Source organism: Drosophila willistoni, assembly GCF_018902025.1.
Source record: "Drosophila willistoni isolate 14030-0811.24 chromosome 2L unlocalized genomic scaffold, UCI_dwil_1.1 Seg72.1, whole genome shotgun sequence".
In the NCBI taxonomy this organism is placed as follows: Eukaryota; Metazoa; Arthropoda; class Insecta; order Diptera; family Drosophilidae; genus Drosophila; species Drosophila willistoni.
This window is the reverse complement of record NW_025814049.1, coordinates 1,654,392-1,669,431: the sequence shown is the minus strand read 5'-3', so window position 1 is coordinate 1,669,431 and position 15,040 is coordinate 1,654,392. Positions and strand designations below refer to the sequence as shown.

General features: G+C 35.4%; 5 protein-coding genes and 2 long non-coding RNA genes across 16 annotated transcripts in view; 6 read left to right on the top strand and 1 right to left on the bottom strand.

The window, feature by feature from the left end:
* The window catches only part of LOC6645994 (potassium channel subfamily T member 2), a 72,788-nt gene that overhangs the window by 32,571 nt on the left and 25,177 nt on the right, over positions 1–15,040 (top strand). The window lies entirely within an intron of this gene.
* Positions 222–2,105, top strand: LOC6645991. The gene is made up of 3 exons (XM_015177684.3): positions 222–292; positions 1,630–1,868; positions 1,973–2,105. The coding sequence occupies exon 2, from the start codon at positions 1,681–1,683 to the stop codon at positions 1,837–1,839; it is 159 nt and encodes a 52-aa protein (XP_015033170.1). The 5' UTR covers positions 222–292; positions 1,630–1,680; the 3' UTR covers positions 1,840–1,868; positions 1,973–2,105.
* LOC26529514 lies at positions 292–533 on the top strand. Its single transcript, XM_015177708.3, has one exon. The coding sequence runs from the start codon at positions 313–315 to the stop codon at positions 502–504; it is 192 nt and encodes a 63-aa protein (XP_015033194.1). The 5' UTR covers positions 292–312; the 3' UTR covers positions 505–533.
* On the top strand, positions 2,218–2,868 carry LOC6645992. The gene has a single exon (XM_002068840.4). The coding sequence runs from the start codon at positions 2,225–2,227 to the stop codon at positions 2,423–2,425; it is 201 nt and encodes a 66-aa protein (XP_002068876.1). The 5' UTR covers positions 2,218–2,224; the 3' UTR covers positions 2,426–2,868.
* On the bottom strand, positions 3,352–3,930 carry LOC124460130. Its single transcript, XM_047010321.1, has one exon. It carries the CDS (start codon positions 3,848–3,850, stop codon positions 3,533–3,535), a length of 318 nt encoding a protein of 105 aa, XP_046866277.1. The 5' UTR covers positions 3,851–3,930; the 3' UTR covers positions 3,352–3,532.
* LOC111519081 lies at positions 4,000–5,273 on the top strand. 3 transcript variants are annotated; one of them, XR_006954076.1, is made up of 5 exons: positions 4,000–4,242; positions 4,541–4,679; positions 4,746–4,867; positions 4,927–5,020; positions 5,083–5,273. It is a non-coding gene; the product is annotated as an uncharacterized LOC111519081 (long non-coding RNA). The 3 variants fall into 3 exon arrangements; XR_006954077.1 differs by having other exon boundaries at positions 4,010–4,242; positions 4,625–4,679; XR_002724238.2 differs by lacking the exons at positions 4,541–4,679; positions 4,746–4,867 and having other exon boundaries at positions 4,061–4,242.
* On the top strand, positions 5,964–6,821 carry LOC111519080. Its single transcript, XR_002724237.2, has 2 exons — positions 5,964–6,518; positions 6,601–6,821. It is a non-coding gene; the product is annotated as an uncharacterized LOC111519080 (long non-coding RNA).

Below are 15,040 nucleotides of genomic sequence, written 5' to 3'. Positions count from 1 at the left end.
CATCTTTAGGTTTGGTGTTACCGATAGGAATAATAAAGTAACTTTCAGGTAAGGCAGGCAAAAAGTTCTTACTTTGGTTTCAAAGTAGGCGTTCTCTGCCTTACATCTTTAACTTGTGACAGATTCACATTAGTATAAATTTTCACTAGTTTCAAGTAACACACATTTTTGGCTGCCTCAAAAAAAAAAAAAAAAAAACCTCAAAACAAAAAAAAATCAAATTTTCCGTACTAAATTTAAAGTTTCCCAATTTATTTTATCCTCGTTATAAGGCTTTTCATTTAAGCTTTGGGTAAGTCAACAAGCGCCAAGATGCAGTTGCTGTGTGATCGCATTTCGTCTGTTTTGGCTGGTGTACTGGTGGGCTTGTGGTATGGCAAAACGTTCTCCAAAGATGATAAACAAGCCAAAAATGAAGGCAAGGGCAAGGGAAAACCGGATGACAAAGATGAGACAAAGAAACCAAAGAATAGGCAAATGAGATTTACCAAATACGATGAATGAGAATAAATCGCAACAATTCAATGAGAAAATGTTAGATTTTAAAAGTTGAAGGGATAAAAAGGGAATTAATTATAGATTTACTTTGGGTTGGATTAAGTTTCTATTGGTAAATGGTTTTTTTTACCTTACTCAGAACTATTAAAAACTAGTGTCGGAAGGAAAATAAGACAATATGTTAAATCCGAGTTCATCGAACTTTATCTTCTAGATCCGCCATTGGTTTGGATCACTTCAAAGCATATAAGTTTCCTTGGTATAGTATATTGGTCAAGTGGAATTAGGCTTCTACAAGTTTTGTTGTTTTGCACTTTTAAAAATGAGAAGAGAATATTTTCCCAACCAAAATGACGTATATTCAAATGCCTTATGAGGTGGAAATGAGGTGAAATTTTCTTACCTTTCAAGGACGATATTTTGAGTCTAAAACTTTCATATCAGAGATCTAATACACCATCTAAAATTAGAGATTTCATCCCAGTTGAACATCACCCTGTTCCGCCATCTTTTAGATTATTTCAAAGTACTCATTTAGGGTTTTTTTTGTTTAGTAATTTGTCAAAGTGGAGTTGGGTTTCTGCTAGTTCTGTTCTCATGAAATGTCTGAAGGAAGAATATTTTCTCAACCAAAATGACGTAGATTTAAATTTCTCTCTCTTAAGAAAAAACCCTTTGCGACAGGGTATTAGGTCTGATTAATTTAATCATGCCAGAGTATTTAAAGGTCGACGACATTTCCAAAAAAAAACCATTTCTTTCCCCGCTGTCAAACCCCCACGACACGGCCGTGACTCTTGACTCTACAGCACAGAATTTTTGGCGTCCTTTTTGTCCTTGCCACATTTCAATTAGTTAGATAATCTCGCCATCTCTCTCACATTGTCTCCATCTCACTCTCTTATCAAAATCAGTATAAAGATTTGTTAAACGAAAAGTAGGCTGGGGCACTAACGTTTTTGGCTTGCCACACAAACACACACCAGTCAAATATCTCATCTGTTCATATTAACACACATTTTTTTGGCTGCCTCCGACAGAGAGAGAAAAAAAAATAAAAACAAAATTTACAACAAAATTATTCGTGAAAAAAAAATCCAACAAAATTAAAAATTTCGTTCAAAATTAAAGTAAATTAGAGTGAAAAACCGAGAGAAAAGAAGATAACGCACAAAAGTCAAGATGAAGATGATGTGTGAGCGCTTGTCTGCCGTTTTTGCTGGCCTTGTGGTGGGCATGTGGTATGCCAAGACTTTCCCCAAAGAGGAGAAGGAGCCTGTTCCTGATGACAAGGGCAAGGGAAAAGGCAAGGACAAGGGTAAAGACAAGGAGAAGAAGTAATTTCAAAGAAATACACGAAATCTCACCTGGTAAGTGTGCGAGACATCAATTTTTTTCATTAAACAAAGTAGGCGTTGACTTTCGGTCTCAAATTTCAAATTCAAAAAAATTTCTCTCGTTTTTCTTGATCTAGTTGGCCTTGACTGAATCTCAATATTCAAGTACCAGTCTCGATATGAAGCTACATATCATTCACTAACCAGACCTTTACGGCACAACATTCCAAAAAAACATTTCGGCTAAACATTTCATTTATTTATTTATTTTTTTTTTTTTTTATTTTGGAAAAAAATCAAAAAAAATTAAGTTCTAAATTCGTTAAGTTGGACAACGAAATTCAGTTGCAGGATATAAAATACACTCTAATCTATAAAAGAACTTAAAGATGCCTTGTTGCAAGCGAACTGAGATACGCAGAACTTGCCGGCCCCAGCCTTCGTTCTTATCGCGACTCAATTGCCCACAATGCAATCGTGTGCTATTCTTTGTGATCGGTGTGGGTCTTGGTGTTGTCTGGGTGCGCAATAAGGACAATAAGGGCCAGGAACCTCCCAAGGACGATGGCGCTGACAAGAAAAAGAAGTAGACAATCGATTTAAAGGATCCATCCACGAACAGTGAGCAGAAGCGGCAGCGGAAGCGGAAGCAGCAGCAGCAGTAGCCGTAACCGAAGACGCGGATCAGTTCAGTTCAGTTTAATTCAGTCCAGTCCAGGCCAGTCTCAATGTGAGGTTGGTGGGTTGTGCATGCGAGTCGATGCTACTAGGGAAGAATACGCCAAGCTGCTTTGGTGGCAACGTCTTTAATGCGCTAAATCATCGGCACATTGGGACTTCCAGGGAGACCGAACCGAACCCTCTAACGAAAAGAAAAGATGGAAGGAAGGAAGGAAGGAAGGAAGGACCGCATCCACAAAAAGTGGCACCAATGGAAGGCAGCATAGAAAGATGGAAGGAATCACGTATTCCCCATGTATTCTTTCCCTCTTCTTTTTCTACCATTAAATGCAACTACAAAAAAAATATCAAATTGCAAGTGGTTATTCTACTAGGGAGTTTTTATAGTTCTTAAACTGGGCGATGATAAGCAGTTGGAGCAAATGTTATGATAGTTCCAAAGGAAGATTGGAACTCTTCCTCCCCTGCCCTATAAAAAAAGATTCGCTCTTCTGCCCCGTTCTCCTGTTCCTAGACAAGGGAAGTTCCATAGTTCTGGGTGGTGATAAGCAATTCGAGCAGTAGTGATAGTTCCGAAGGTTTATCCAGGACTTTCTACAAAAAATTCCAGTCTAAATTTACTTCTATAAGAAAGGTTTGCTTCTGCGCCTGAGACCGAGACTTCTTAGTTGCAACACAGATTCTCACATCAAAGACTTCCCCTTCCCCAATTACATTGAAAATGAATGTGTGAATTCCCTGCTCTAAAAAAAAGTTCCGCTCATGTGCCCAACTTCCTGTTCCTAGTCGCAACACATACTACTTATAGATATCGCAATTAGCAAACAATGCATTATTAAATAGATAATACTTTCCTATATCAAAGTTTAATTTCAAAATGGTTCAAAATAAATGTTACACGGATTTATGCAGAAATTTTGATTTTCCTTAGAAAACTATGGCATAATTTTTAAAGTATAATTTTCGTTAAAAAAATTGAATTTGCTAATCTCATGTTGACTCCTCAGCTGCCCATGTTACTTCTTCTTCTTGTCCTTGCCCTTTTGGTTATTATTATCCTTGCTTGCCGCATCCCTAGCTTTTTCGGCCTGCTCCTTAAGCTGGTCATAATACAGGCCAACTGCTCCGCCCACTACGAAGAAAAAGAGTCGATTGCATGGCACACAATTGATTTTACTCCATAGGGATGGACGAGGCCGACACGTTGGCTGCTGGGGAGGATATTGGGGATATTGAGGATATTGTGGACACTGCGGCGGCGGACCCTGCGGACACTGTTGATGCGGGCAGTTTGGTTTCTGCTTCGAAGCGCAATTACAACTTTCATCACACATTTTCGGCGGGCTAAGAGATACGAGGGCACAGAAAATTAACTAAATTTTGGTGTTAAAGAAACAATTTTTAACGAAAAATGTCCAAAAAAAAAACTATATAAATTGGAGTACTGAAAATTTGTTTTGTTTTTAGGTATGACTTTAGAAACAATGTCGAGATAAAGACAAATTTTGTTCTGCCTAAATGTCTAGGGCATGAAAACTTTTAAAGTTAACCTACATAGTTACCCAGTAAACTATTATCAATCATTCGGCTAAAAAGTTTTTTCGGACTCAGTCAATCCATAAATTGAAAATATAATATTTTTTTTGTACCGAAAAAATGGAACGTATATTGACTTTGGCTGTGGGCGCTATTCTTGGCTATATCATTGGCAAAAAAATGTGAAAACGTAAGTTAAAGGGTTCAAAGCGAGAGATAAAGAAGAATTGAATAGAATATATAGGACTCTAGAATCAGTTTTAGCAAAGGAATCCTACAAAATAACTTCTTTAAGAGGATTATTTCAAACGTTAAGATAATTTCTTGGCCATAAACCTTTATTTAATTGGTCTTTCGACTCCCTTAATTGGTCTCAAAGTGTTTTATATAGTGTTCCATCATATATTAATCGCTATAGCTTCATACAAAGTAGGCCTTTGAATGTCTGTTCGCCAATCATTTTTATTAAATATTAGTCTATACTCTAGTAAACACAAAATCGCATTATTTTTCGATAATTTGAATAATGGAAAATTCGTGGATTTGCCCACTACTTCTTGGAATTTTTGTAGGCTATTTAATTGGCAAGAATACATAAAAGCAACAATAACAAGTAGGCAGTTACAAGTAAGTCAATCTATTTTCAATAAACACCTTTGGATAAAAACATTATTTAAATTTAAATGTTTTTAGAAAAATTATAAAAGAAATTCATAGCAAATGGATGGAGATTGGTTTATTACATTTCTTGTAGGCTGCATCGTGGGCTACTTAATAGCCAAGAATACGTAAAACGAAATTCTTGTCGAACCGAAGTAACCTTAGCCTTATAACTGAAATTTCAAAAATCCTAAACTATATATTTTATTTTCAGTCGGTCAGTTGTAGAAGCAAGTTCAACTTTCCATTTAAAATAAATAAAAACCATCTATAGGCAATGCAAGCTTCTCCTTACCAAAAATATTAAAGTAAGTTGGCATAAAAAAGGTTTAATTAATTATTCGCTAATGGGAAAAATCCTTATCCTTAGAGCAAGCAAATAAATAGCAAAACAGGAACATAACTCACCATGACTCATATTATATCATTTGCCTTGGGCGTAATCATTGGCATGATGATGTGCAGACGAAACTGTTGATCCTGGAAATAATGAAGAAATTTCCGAAAAATTACAAGTGAAATGGCAATATTTAGAAAATAAAATTGTATTAGTATACATTAGTATTTGAAATATTTATTTTGGTTGGCAATTCTGGCTATGAATTATTTAGCCAAGGATTTGTATGATTAAAGATTTAAATTTAGGCATCATTTAATATATTTGAATATATATACTTTGCTTGGGAGCAGGTGGACTGCCATTGTAGACAGATACAAAGAGGCAGATGCGCTTAATGTCGGCATGGCGTGCCTTCAAACAAACTATTTTTCTTCTCAAGTTCATCTTCTACACAATTCGTTTGGCATAAAAGAGGGTATAATTTGGTTAAGAGATGGTGAAAGTAGCAGTAAATTTCTACTAAACGGTTGTGTGCGGTCAAATGAATTCGTGGAAGGGTCATAAAGTATAAGTTGCTAGGAAAACGATAGCTTAAAGGTGGCAATCTTAAGACCCAGAAAAGGTTCAATGCGTTGGTTTACTGGATTTCGGGAAAAAGTTGGCAATCATATGCAGAATTTTAGTTTTTCAAACATATTCATCTAGATTAACCTTTTCTGTAATTACATGGCATAAAAAAGCGAATATGACAACCTAATTACTTGTGTAAAAATGTCGTCTAGAAACGTCCTTTGCACTTGGTTTTGCTATGAAAATGGAAACAGTTTTTTTCATAAATAAAAAACTATCTCAAGAAGAAAAAAAAATTTCTACAAAACTATTAATCTATTTGTATTTTCACTTCACATTCTACAGCACTTCTTTTGGTCAACTAAAAGTAATTTAAACTTCATCAATTTCATCAACTTCAATCAAGGATGAAAGTAAATTTTCTTTACTCATAAAGTAGGCCTTAAAAATTAAAGTCGTTTCGAAATTCGTTATTTACTTATTGTTACATTCTTGCTCAAAGTGGATGTTGGCTTAGCTGGAACAAATTGTAAAAGTTTAATACAAATTTATAGTGATAAATTTTCTTTCTCTGTGTTGTGCGGTAATGGAGTGGCTATTGACATTTATAGTAGGCTGTATTGTTGGCTATTTGATAGCCAAAAATCATAGATAGTTTACCTGTTCGTCAAGTTGGCTGTGTCTAAACAATTGAACATTGGTGTTCGACATAACAACAATCTAAATTTCAGTTTTCCTCAAAATTAAAAGGCACAAGTAATATTTGGAAAAAAATACAACTAAATTTTAGTTTATCTTAAACGAAATTAATTCAAATCGTCAAAAAGAAGATGCAGCGTCTTTTGACCTTTCTGGTGGGAGGAATACTTGGATTTCTGATTGCCAAGAATACACGTGTAAGTGAAAGCATTCACTTACCATTACCAATTATTTCAATTCCTTTGTAATTATTTTATTTCCTGCCACTTTTTTCCATAGTAATTGAAGTGTAGCGAAGATATTCTCAAGATGAGTCATCTCCTTTGCTTTGGTTTCGGCATCCTGATGGGCATGTTTGTATGTCGACGATGCAGTTCTTCCTAAAACACGCAAGAATACTGATGGATAATATTAGAAACTAAGCCCAAGACTCAAAAATTTTTAGAAAAGAAATCTCATACACAAATGACTGCAAATTAAAACAAAATTATAATTGAAAAGATTTGTTATGCATTTTCTCCTAATTGTTCTTTTGAACTTATAACCAAAAGATAATAAGACCGACATCATTCGTAAATGTCGAGAATTTAAAGGTTGTGGAGGTTTATGCGCTTTCTGCTCAACTGCCAATTTATATTTATGGCCCACGAGGACCTTTATCAAAACCAATGGAAGTTTTCTCAGAGAGAAAGAGACCGGCTGAAAGTTTCAAGTTAAGTTCAATGCATTTATGAAAGGCAAGTTTTCCCACTTTTGTTTTTTTTTTTTTCGTTTTTGCGTTGTCGTTTTTTTGTTTTTGTGGGTAAACAAACATAAATATATGTGTCAGGAGTTAGGCAAAAGTTTTGCCAAAAAGTTCAAAGTTTTTCCCCAAAAACGAAAAAAAAAAAACACAAGTTAAGACAACTTTTCTATAAAAACTTTAAGGTTTTCCTTCCAAAGAGCTAAGCCATCGTTGTATACATAATTACATGCATGCATTCGAGGGTGACACAAGGAGGGGATGAGAAAGGGTAATTCAAATTTGTTTGACTATGCTTCACACGTGGGAAAATGAGAATGAGATGAGAATGTAAGGTTTACCTTTCATTATGATTGATTATCGGGGAGAAACTCGTCGTCAAACTCACAACTCCCCACAGTTACCGCAAACGTTTAACAAATGAGCTAAAGCTGAAATACAAAATGAACTCGCATTTCAATCGAGCCATCCATCCGCACGCATATCCGCATAAATATTTCATGATTTTGCGGTTTAGGCTCGAGTGGATCCGCTTGTGCATAACTAAAGATAGAAATGGTTTTTCTTACAACTCTGCCTCCCCAAGAAGGTGAATTAGAAGGAGTATATAAGACGCATGGCTAAAAGAAATTTGATTCAGGCCATAAAAATCATCAAATGATGTTGATTTTTCAAATAAACGAAATTCATTTCTCATTGCTTTTCCAGGATACCTAAACGTCGGTACTACAACTATCAAACTTTTTTTCTATGGGGCGGGAGGTTTTGTTTGTGGGTACTGCGGGTTTGGCCTTATCTGCAAACAGACAAAGGTTAAGCTGGTTAAATTGGTTAAGAAGAAGCTCCTGAAAATGAAATTGAAATGTTTTCTCGAGCCCACCATGATTGATGGCGGTAATCGGCATTACTAGAGGAGCAGGAGCTGGAGCAGGAGCATCAGTAAAAAGGTTAAATTGTTAAACCAACCGTCAACAGGTAAAAGGTTAACCTAGATAAACCTCACATAAATATTCCACAATTTCCATCAAAATATTTTAAAGCTAATTTGTCAATAGAAAAGTTTTAATTAATTTCAAAATTTATGCAACTTTTGCTAAAACTATATTTCCACTACTATAAACATATTAACAGAGGATTTAAAAATTTCAGTTAGTCGTTGACTAAGCTTTCAGTCAAGCTTTTCTCACTCTCTTTTGCTGTTAACTGGGACAATCGTTGGATCCCTTGTGTCTGAGCTTTTTTATATTTTCTCTTTGAACTGTGAAAAACATAAACAAGAATTTTCTTAGCCGGCATCCAAGTTATTTTGGCGCCGTTTCTGTCCAAGTCTGTAGCTCAGCTGTTGTGTTCCCCTCCACAGAAACTCACCACATATCAAGCTGTGGTGGAATTCCTATATATATTTTTGGTGTCCTTTTGTGCGAGCCTGCGCCACTTCCTTGGCAGTCCTCTTCAAACGAAAACTGTTCGTGTTTTAGTCGTTCAACTAGAGCCACGGCAAACGAAAGCAAATAACGACCGGACGAAGCAGCGTTTCGATTCAAAGAGTTTCGATTTCGTTACGATTGCGGTTGTGAAATATAACGCAAAATCGGCTATATAGTCAAATCTATCAGAAAGTGAATTAACTAATTGTATTGTGAGTGGTTGATTGGAGGAGGCTGAGCAACGAAAATAATTCATAATTAAAGTTCTAGCTTAAAACGAAATGAGCATAATAATATTTTATAACCCATTATAAATATTTAATCATAAAAAGAAATGAATTCCATAAACTTCAACGATTTACCATAAAAATAAAAACTAAAATAAATTAGCAAATGCATAAATTTTGAATCAAAAATATAATTTGATAACTCCGACAAATTATTAAAATTATTTAAGAAGTATTAAAAATGTAAAAAATTAAAGACAACTACTAAAACTATAATAAATTAAAATAGACACTGAAGATTGAAAATATCACTAAAAGTACTACAAAAATTAAAAGGGAAAACTATAAATTAATAAAATTTAAACAATTTATAATAATTTGGTGACTTTTGGCTTACTTTTGACGTATCAAAAACAGATTAAAATTTTAGAAAATACAAAAAACTGATTCGAATGATTAAATGATTTCTATAAATTTGTGTTATACTACGAAAATAGTTTAAATATTTTAAATGTATTCTAGAAAACGTTGAAAGCTGCTTCTAAGGAAGATACACAGTCTAGATTTCAATCAACTATGCGACAAATTGTATTAGAAATTTATTGATTATTAAATTAACACATTAGCGACTTTTACCATTCAGTACTTCACTCTAGCTGACTAAAGAAACTTTACCAATTAACACCAGATATTCAAATAAATTGGTAAAAAACGGAAGTGCCTGTAACCTTTGAGATAGAGAATAAAAAACACTAAACATAGCTTCCCTTAAAGAGATAAAAACTCGATCCCTCCCTCATACTGATAGATTCTTTAAATAGAATTGTAAAGACAGAAAAAATACAAGTAAGCTGGGAGAAAAACATAAACGTAAAAAAAAAACAAGCTAATCCTTTTAGAAAAGTTTTGTTAATTTAACAAGAGTATCATCCTAAACAATCTCAAACATAAAGTTTTTAAATCTTGTTAGTTAATCTTCTCATTTAAGCAAAAATGCTAAATTAACTTGACAATTTTCCACACTTGTAAGAAGGCCCTAAATGGGTAAACTTAAAGACAAGTGCAAAAAGTTTACCGCAAACTTGGCTAACACACACACTCACACACACACACACCGCGTTAACCCACACCTACTGTGTGTGTATAGTACAACAAGTCAAAATCCGCATATTTATGATAAACTGTGACACGTGCGAGACATCACTTAGGCTCTAGGGAAGGGGAGAGCAAATGGTGGGGAGCAGATTAATTGGTTTCAATATTAATAAAGCCAAACAAAAAATAGAATGAAGATAAAAACCAAGAGAGAGAGAGAGAGAAAGGGAGAGAGAAGAGAAGAAAAATGGCCAAGTTTGATGTCAAACAAGGAAAAGAATAGCCAAGCCAAAAGAAAAAGTCTGTAATTAGCCAATGGGATGGGCCATACAACAGATGATGGGATGATGGGTGGGTGCGGTTGTCTAAGGGAGTGTGGAGGTACCGAAGGCCACGATGATGGCGCTTTGATAGACAGGGTGACGCGGTGGTCCGCATTTGGTTCTTCTGTCTGGCTCCAACTGGGCCATGTAATTGAGTTATTTCGCTTTTTGGATTTTTGCCATTTTTATTAACAAGCTGTTAATGGCAGGCCATAAAAATGACGTTTGTCACAGCTCAGAGAAAGTGAGAGTCTTTTCTCGTTGTGTGTGTGTCTCTCTGTATGTGTGTGTGTGTGTGTGTGGGTGATTGGGTGAGTGGGTTTTGGAGTGGCGCCTAAGCGAAGCAATGATTGTTTTAATGGCTACTTGAACGGAAATTAACTGACAGCAGCAGATAAATAAATACCATTGACAACTCATGGATATTTTTGTGCCAAGGCACTCAACGTACTTAAAAGCCATCCTTAAAGCCAGCTTCAGTTTCTACCTAACTCTCATCCTCAATTTGGCCTTGTCAGTGGCTTTCACTTAACGCCTGCAGTCAAGCATTAACAGCATATTTTTGCTTTTCTACGCATTTGTCTAAATATTTGCACATTGAAATGTCAAATAAGCTAATTTGGCGCCTAATTCCAAATCACACACACACGCAAACAGACACACACATCAACATATGTGTGTGTATGTATTTGTAATCCAGTTCTGCCAAAAAAGAAAAATTTCCATGTGTGACAAACAGAAAATGCCAATTTTCATTTTCTCTGTGCGTGTGTGTATGAAAAAATAATAACGCAAATGCAAATTGCTTTTCTGGCACTGAAGTATATGAAAATTATTAAATATTTGCATAGATGTATGCATAGAGAGGGGAAATCAGAGGACTTGGAGAGGTTATGGAAGTGCCACCATTTGTTTAACAAAAGGCAATTAAAGTCAAAGACTCAAGTTAAAGTTAAGTAAACGGTTTTAGAAGAAGGAAAAACAATAACTTGAACAATGCCGCCCCCTAAATAGAAAATAAATTTTACTTTAATCAAAGATAAATAGATATTTATTTTTAGACAAATTCCTAAGCTTTAAATTTAGGTCAAAATTGCTTCTAAGGTTTCCATACAAAAATAGATGATAGAAAGATGGCTTCTTCTTCTTTATTTTCGTTAGGCTTTGTCATTGATTTACATTAAACACAAGTGAAAGGAAATTTAATATCACATATTAAATGGGTCGTATGCAGTGGCGAATCTGAGCTTAATAGATAAAATAACCAACTTAGAGATTTAAATTTTCCACTTAGGCAACCGCCACTGATTATAATATGTCGATAGCTAAATCAAAATCAAATTGGTTTTATGCAAGTAAATTTCACACTAATGAAAATGCATATTAAATTTATTTCGCATGAAGATTATAATTAAATTTTGGTCAAGTTTCCTGTTGCTTTAAAATGTTTTCTCAATTTTCTGCCAGAAAATAATACAAAAAAGCAATTATAAAGGCAAAAACTTTACCACAAAAACACACACATACAGAAACCAACACACCCACACACACACACACACACAGACACCCGCATAGAATTTGAGGTAAACTTTCAGTTCATCTATTTAGCTGCTTCCTTTGTGAATTGGTAGGGACACACTGACGCAGGGGCAGGACACAAGGGACGTTCTGTTCATTCACTTATGACTTCATTTTCGCTTAGTTCATAAAGTCTCACTTAGGCATTGCCACCCCATCAGCTGTCCCCCCCTCGCCAAAACTCTTCTCTTGCCTTCTACATATATTTATTTTATTTTACATATGTAGCTGAACACGCACAAAGGCCACAAAAGAGGCATAAAGTAAGACAAAAAAAAAAAAAATTGAAGGAAAAACCAACGAGAAAAAAATAAAACAAAAAAAAGCAAGCAATGGAGAGGAGGAAAACAACATGCTAAACGCTTTGTAATGCGCTTTTGTGTTTTCGCCCTGTTGTTATTTGCCCAAGTACCATTAAGCTGCTCAAGTGATAAATTTGCTGCCTACTCAAGTTTGTATGCCGATGCGCAGTTTTGCAAAAAAAAAAAAGGAAAGAAACGAAAAAATATTATTCCCACATTTGACACCCTGTAAATTACACGTACAACGATTGAAGAGGTCTCTCTTTTATACATAGAAAACCCCATAGACCAATTCAAAATATAACCTAGAGATATCTACGATGTCTATCTAACCAGCTGCTCTTAGGGTATATTCATGTCGTTGCCCAATCAAGAACTTTATTCTTTTTCTCTGTTTCTTTTTCGTTTTCAAACTGCAAAAACACAAAAGGTCGCGTGCGGTTTACGTTGAAGTTTTTTAGCATTTGATTTATGCGCCGAGAAGCTTAGACCAGACGCTCGTTTTTTGTATGGACATTAGCCTTTACTTTTGAGGCTTTTCCTTCTCGGTTCTCGGTTTTTGGCCTGCCAAGTAATGACGTCATTAGGGCAAATTGCCCATTTAACGTGGCATCGATTGCTTCCGTACATTTAAACCCAACCACAATAGGCAAAGGAGTGGGCATTGCAGGACAAGCAACAGTTTGTTTGTGCCTATAATTTGCGTTTACAGTTAAAAAAAAAGTAAAATTGTTGCGCATTTGGCCAAGAGCCAAAGGCACGCCTTAGCAATTGTTTAATCAACAAGTTTCTCACGTGAGTGTGTGTGTGTGTGTGTTGGGAAAGTTTTGATGAGTCGATTGCGTGCCGAACATGTCTTTAACTAAAATAGTTGTGAGGCTAATTTAGTTTTACTTCTCTGGCCCATTGAATTGATAGAAACATCAAAGCGAATTTCCAAATCACTGAAAGCCAAGCCACATTTCGCATTTCACATAATTTCCTGAGTTGTGTGTGTGCGTATGTGTGTCGGTTTATGTGTGTATACATGCAATCAAGAAATACGACTATAAGCGCATTAAAATTCGTATTTCAGACGCAGGTTTATAAAGCTCTTTCCCACAAAAAAAAAACAACAGAAAGAAAAGGAAAAACCCATAAACCCAGCCAGGGTCATAAAAATGTACTGTAAATCATAAAAACGGAAACATTTAAGAGTCCAGAGGCAAAATAAGTAGCCAACCCCTTTTGGATTAAATACGAAAAATTGGGTGAGAGTAAATCCTTTACCAAAGGTCAAGAGCTTCATATGGTCTGATCAATCCGCGAATCCTTGGATGAATCGATCGGAATATGTCGTCTAAAGTGTGCCGAGGCCGAGCTATAAATGACTTTTGGGAGAGAGTAAAGGTCAAAGGTCAAAAGCTTCATATGGTTTGATCAATTATCCAACGTTTAAAGCGAATCTAGGGAAATGAAACGATCGAAATTTGTCGTCTTAAGAATGCCGAGGCCATTTATAAATGACATTTGAAATATACCACATTTTTGCTTAAGAAGATTATACAAAATTTGTTTAGTTCTTAAAAAGTTTAATTTCTGCCCATTTGGAAGATAAATTTCGTCCTCGATCCTTCTTTGACTTCACATCCAACTATATCTAGACGAAAGGGCCCTAAATTTGAATTATTACACTTAAAGTTTTCCTACAATCGCATCTGGGGTGGGCAGACAAGCAGTTCATAGAACTGTGACGTACTTCCGTGCCACAATTTTGATACTTTGCGATAGCGGGGTTCAAAGGTCAGCGCATTTGGTCAAAAGATGAATAAAGATATTTCAGAATGCAAATGGCAGGCACAAACAAAGGCCAAAACAATGTCTGGACAAGTGAGGCAGCAGCAGCAGCAGGCTAACAGGCAAGCAGTCATTCGAGTGAAATGGTAGTAAGAAATTATTTAAATTTTATGCAGCAACATGGCAATCAAATGCTAGTCAAATTGATTTGTTTGGTTGCTGGTTACGAGTGAAAGAACCTTCTTTCTACTTTCTCTTCTCTTTTCATTTTCCAGTAGTAGTTCAATGCTCGGAAAATGTTTAAACGTTTTGAGGGTTTCATGCTCATATGGTGGCAGGCAGCAATTGTTAAGGCAAATGTTTGCATACATTTAAAAAACAGAAAAGCAGAAAAGAAACCCTTGTCTCTGTCTGTCTGATTGTCGGGACTGTCTGTTAAGGCAAAGCAGAGTGACAATGACGATGCTGAGCTTGGGGGAATGAGTTTGGTGTGGCGAAGGGAAAGTGGCTCAATCGATAAACCTAATGAGCTGTGAGCACAGACATGGCTTAAATTTAGTAAAAGTTAAAAATATATTCTTGTATGACTAAAGGATTTCCTTGGAAAAGTGTCAGTAAGAAACAAATATTTCATTGCAATTTCCTAAGTGCAGTATGATGGATTATCTTGAGAAAAGCCAATGAAATAATATAATATATATATGTATATACACTTATATTCTTAAAGCCTATTGAACGAGAAAAAGGCGTCAAAGCAATTAAAGTAATTGTTAACTGGAAATACATATTTTGTGCTGCATCATTACCTTAGTCAACTGACAACTCAATGTCTAACTGGGCGTATACTTGTTATATGCATAATTCAATAGGAGATTGAAACATTTGCTTAAAGCCCCAATACTTTAACATTTTTCGAAGAAACCCAAATATGTATTCAGCAGAAAAGTCTACTATACTTTTTGTAATCTCTCTGAAAATCCTTTCGATTTAATTAATCAATGCGAATGCTGCCTAAATTATTCCATCGAAGCCAATTGACATGCAAATTGCATTCAAAAAGAAGAAAACACCAAGAAGTTCATAAGATGGTAAAGAAAAAACCTGCATTAAATATGAGGCAACACAGAAATCAATGTCCTCCAATCTGCAAACTGTGTCCTTGTCCGCCCCCCAAAAGAAGTTCAAATGTCACGCCAAAGAGCGCCCGAAGAATACATTTCACTCTTTATTTTCCCGTGTTTTTCATCTC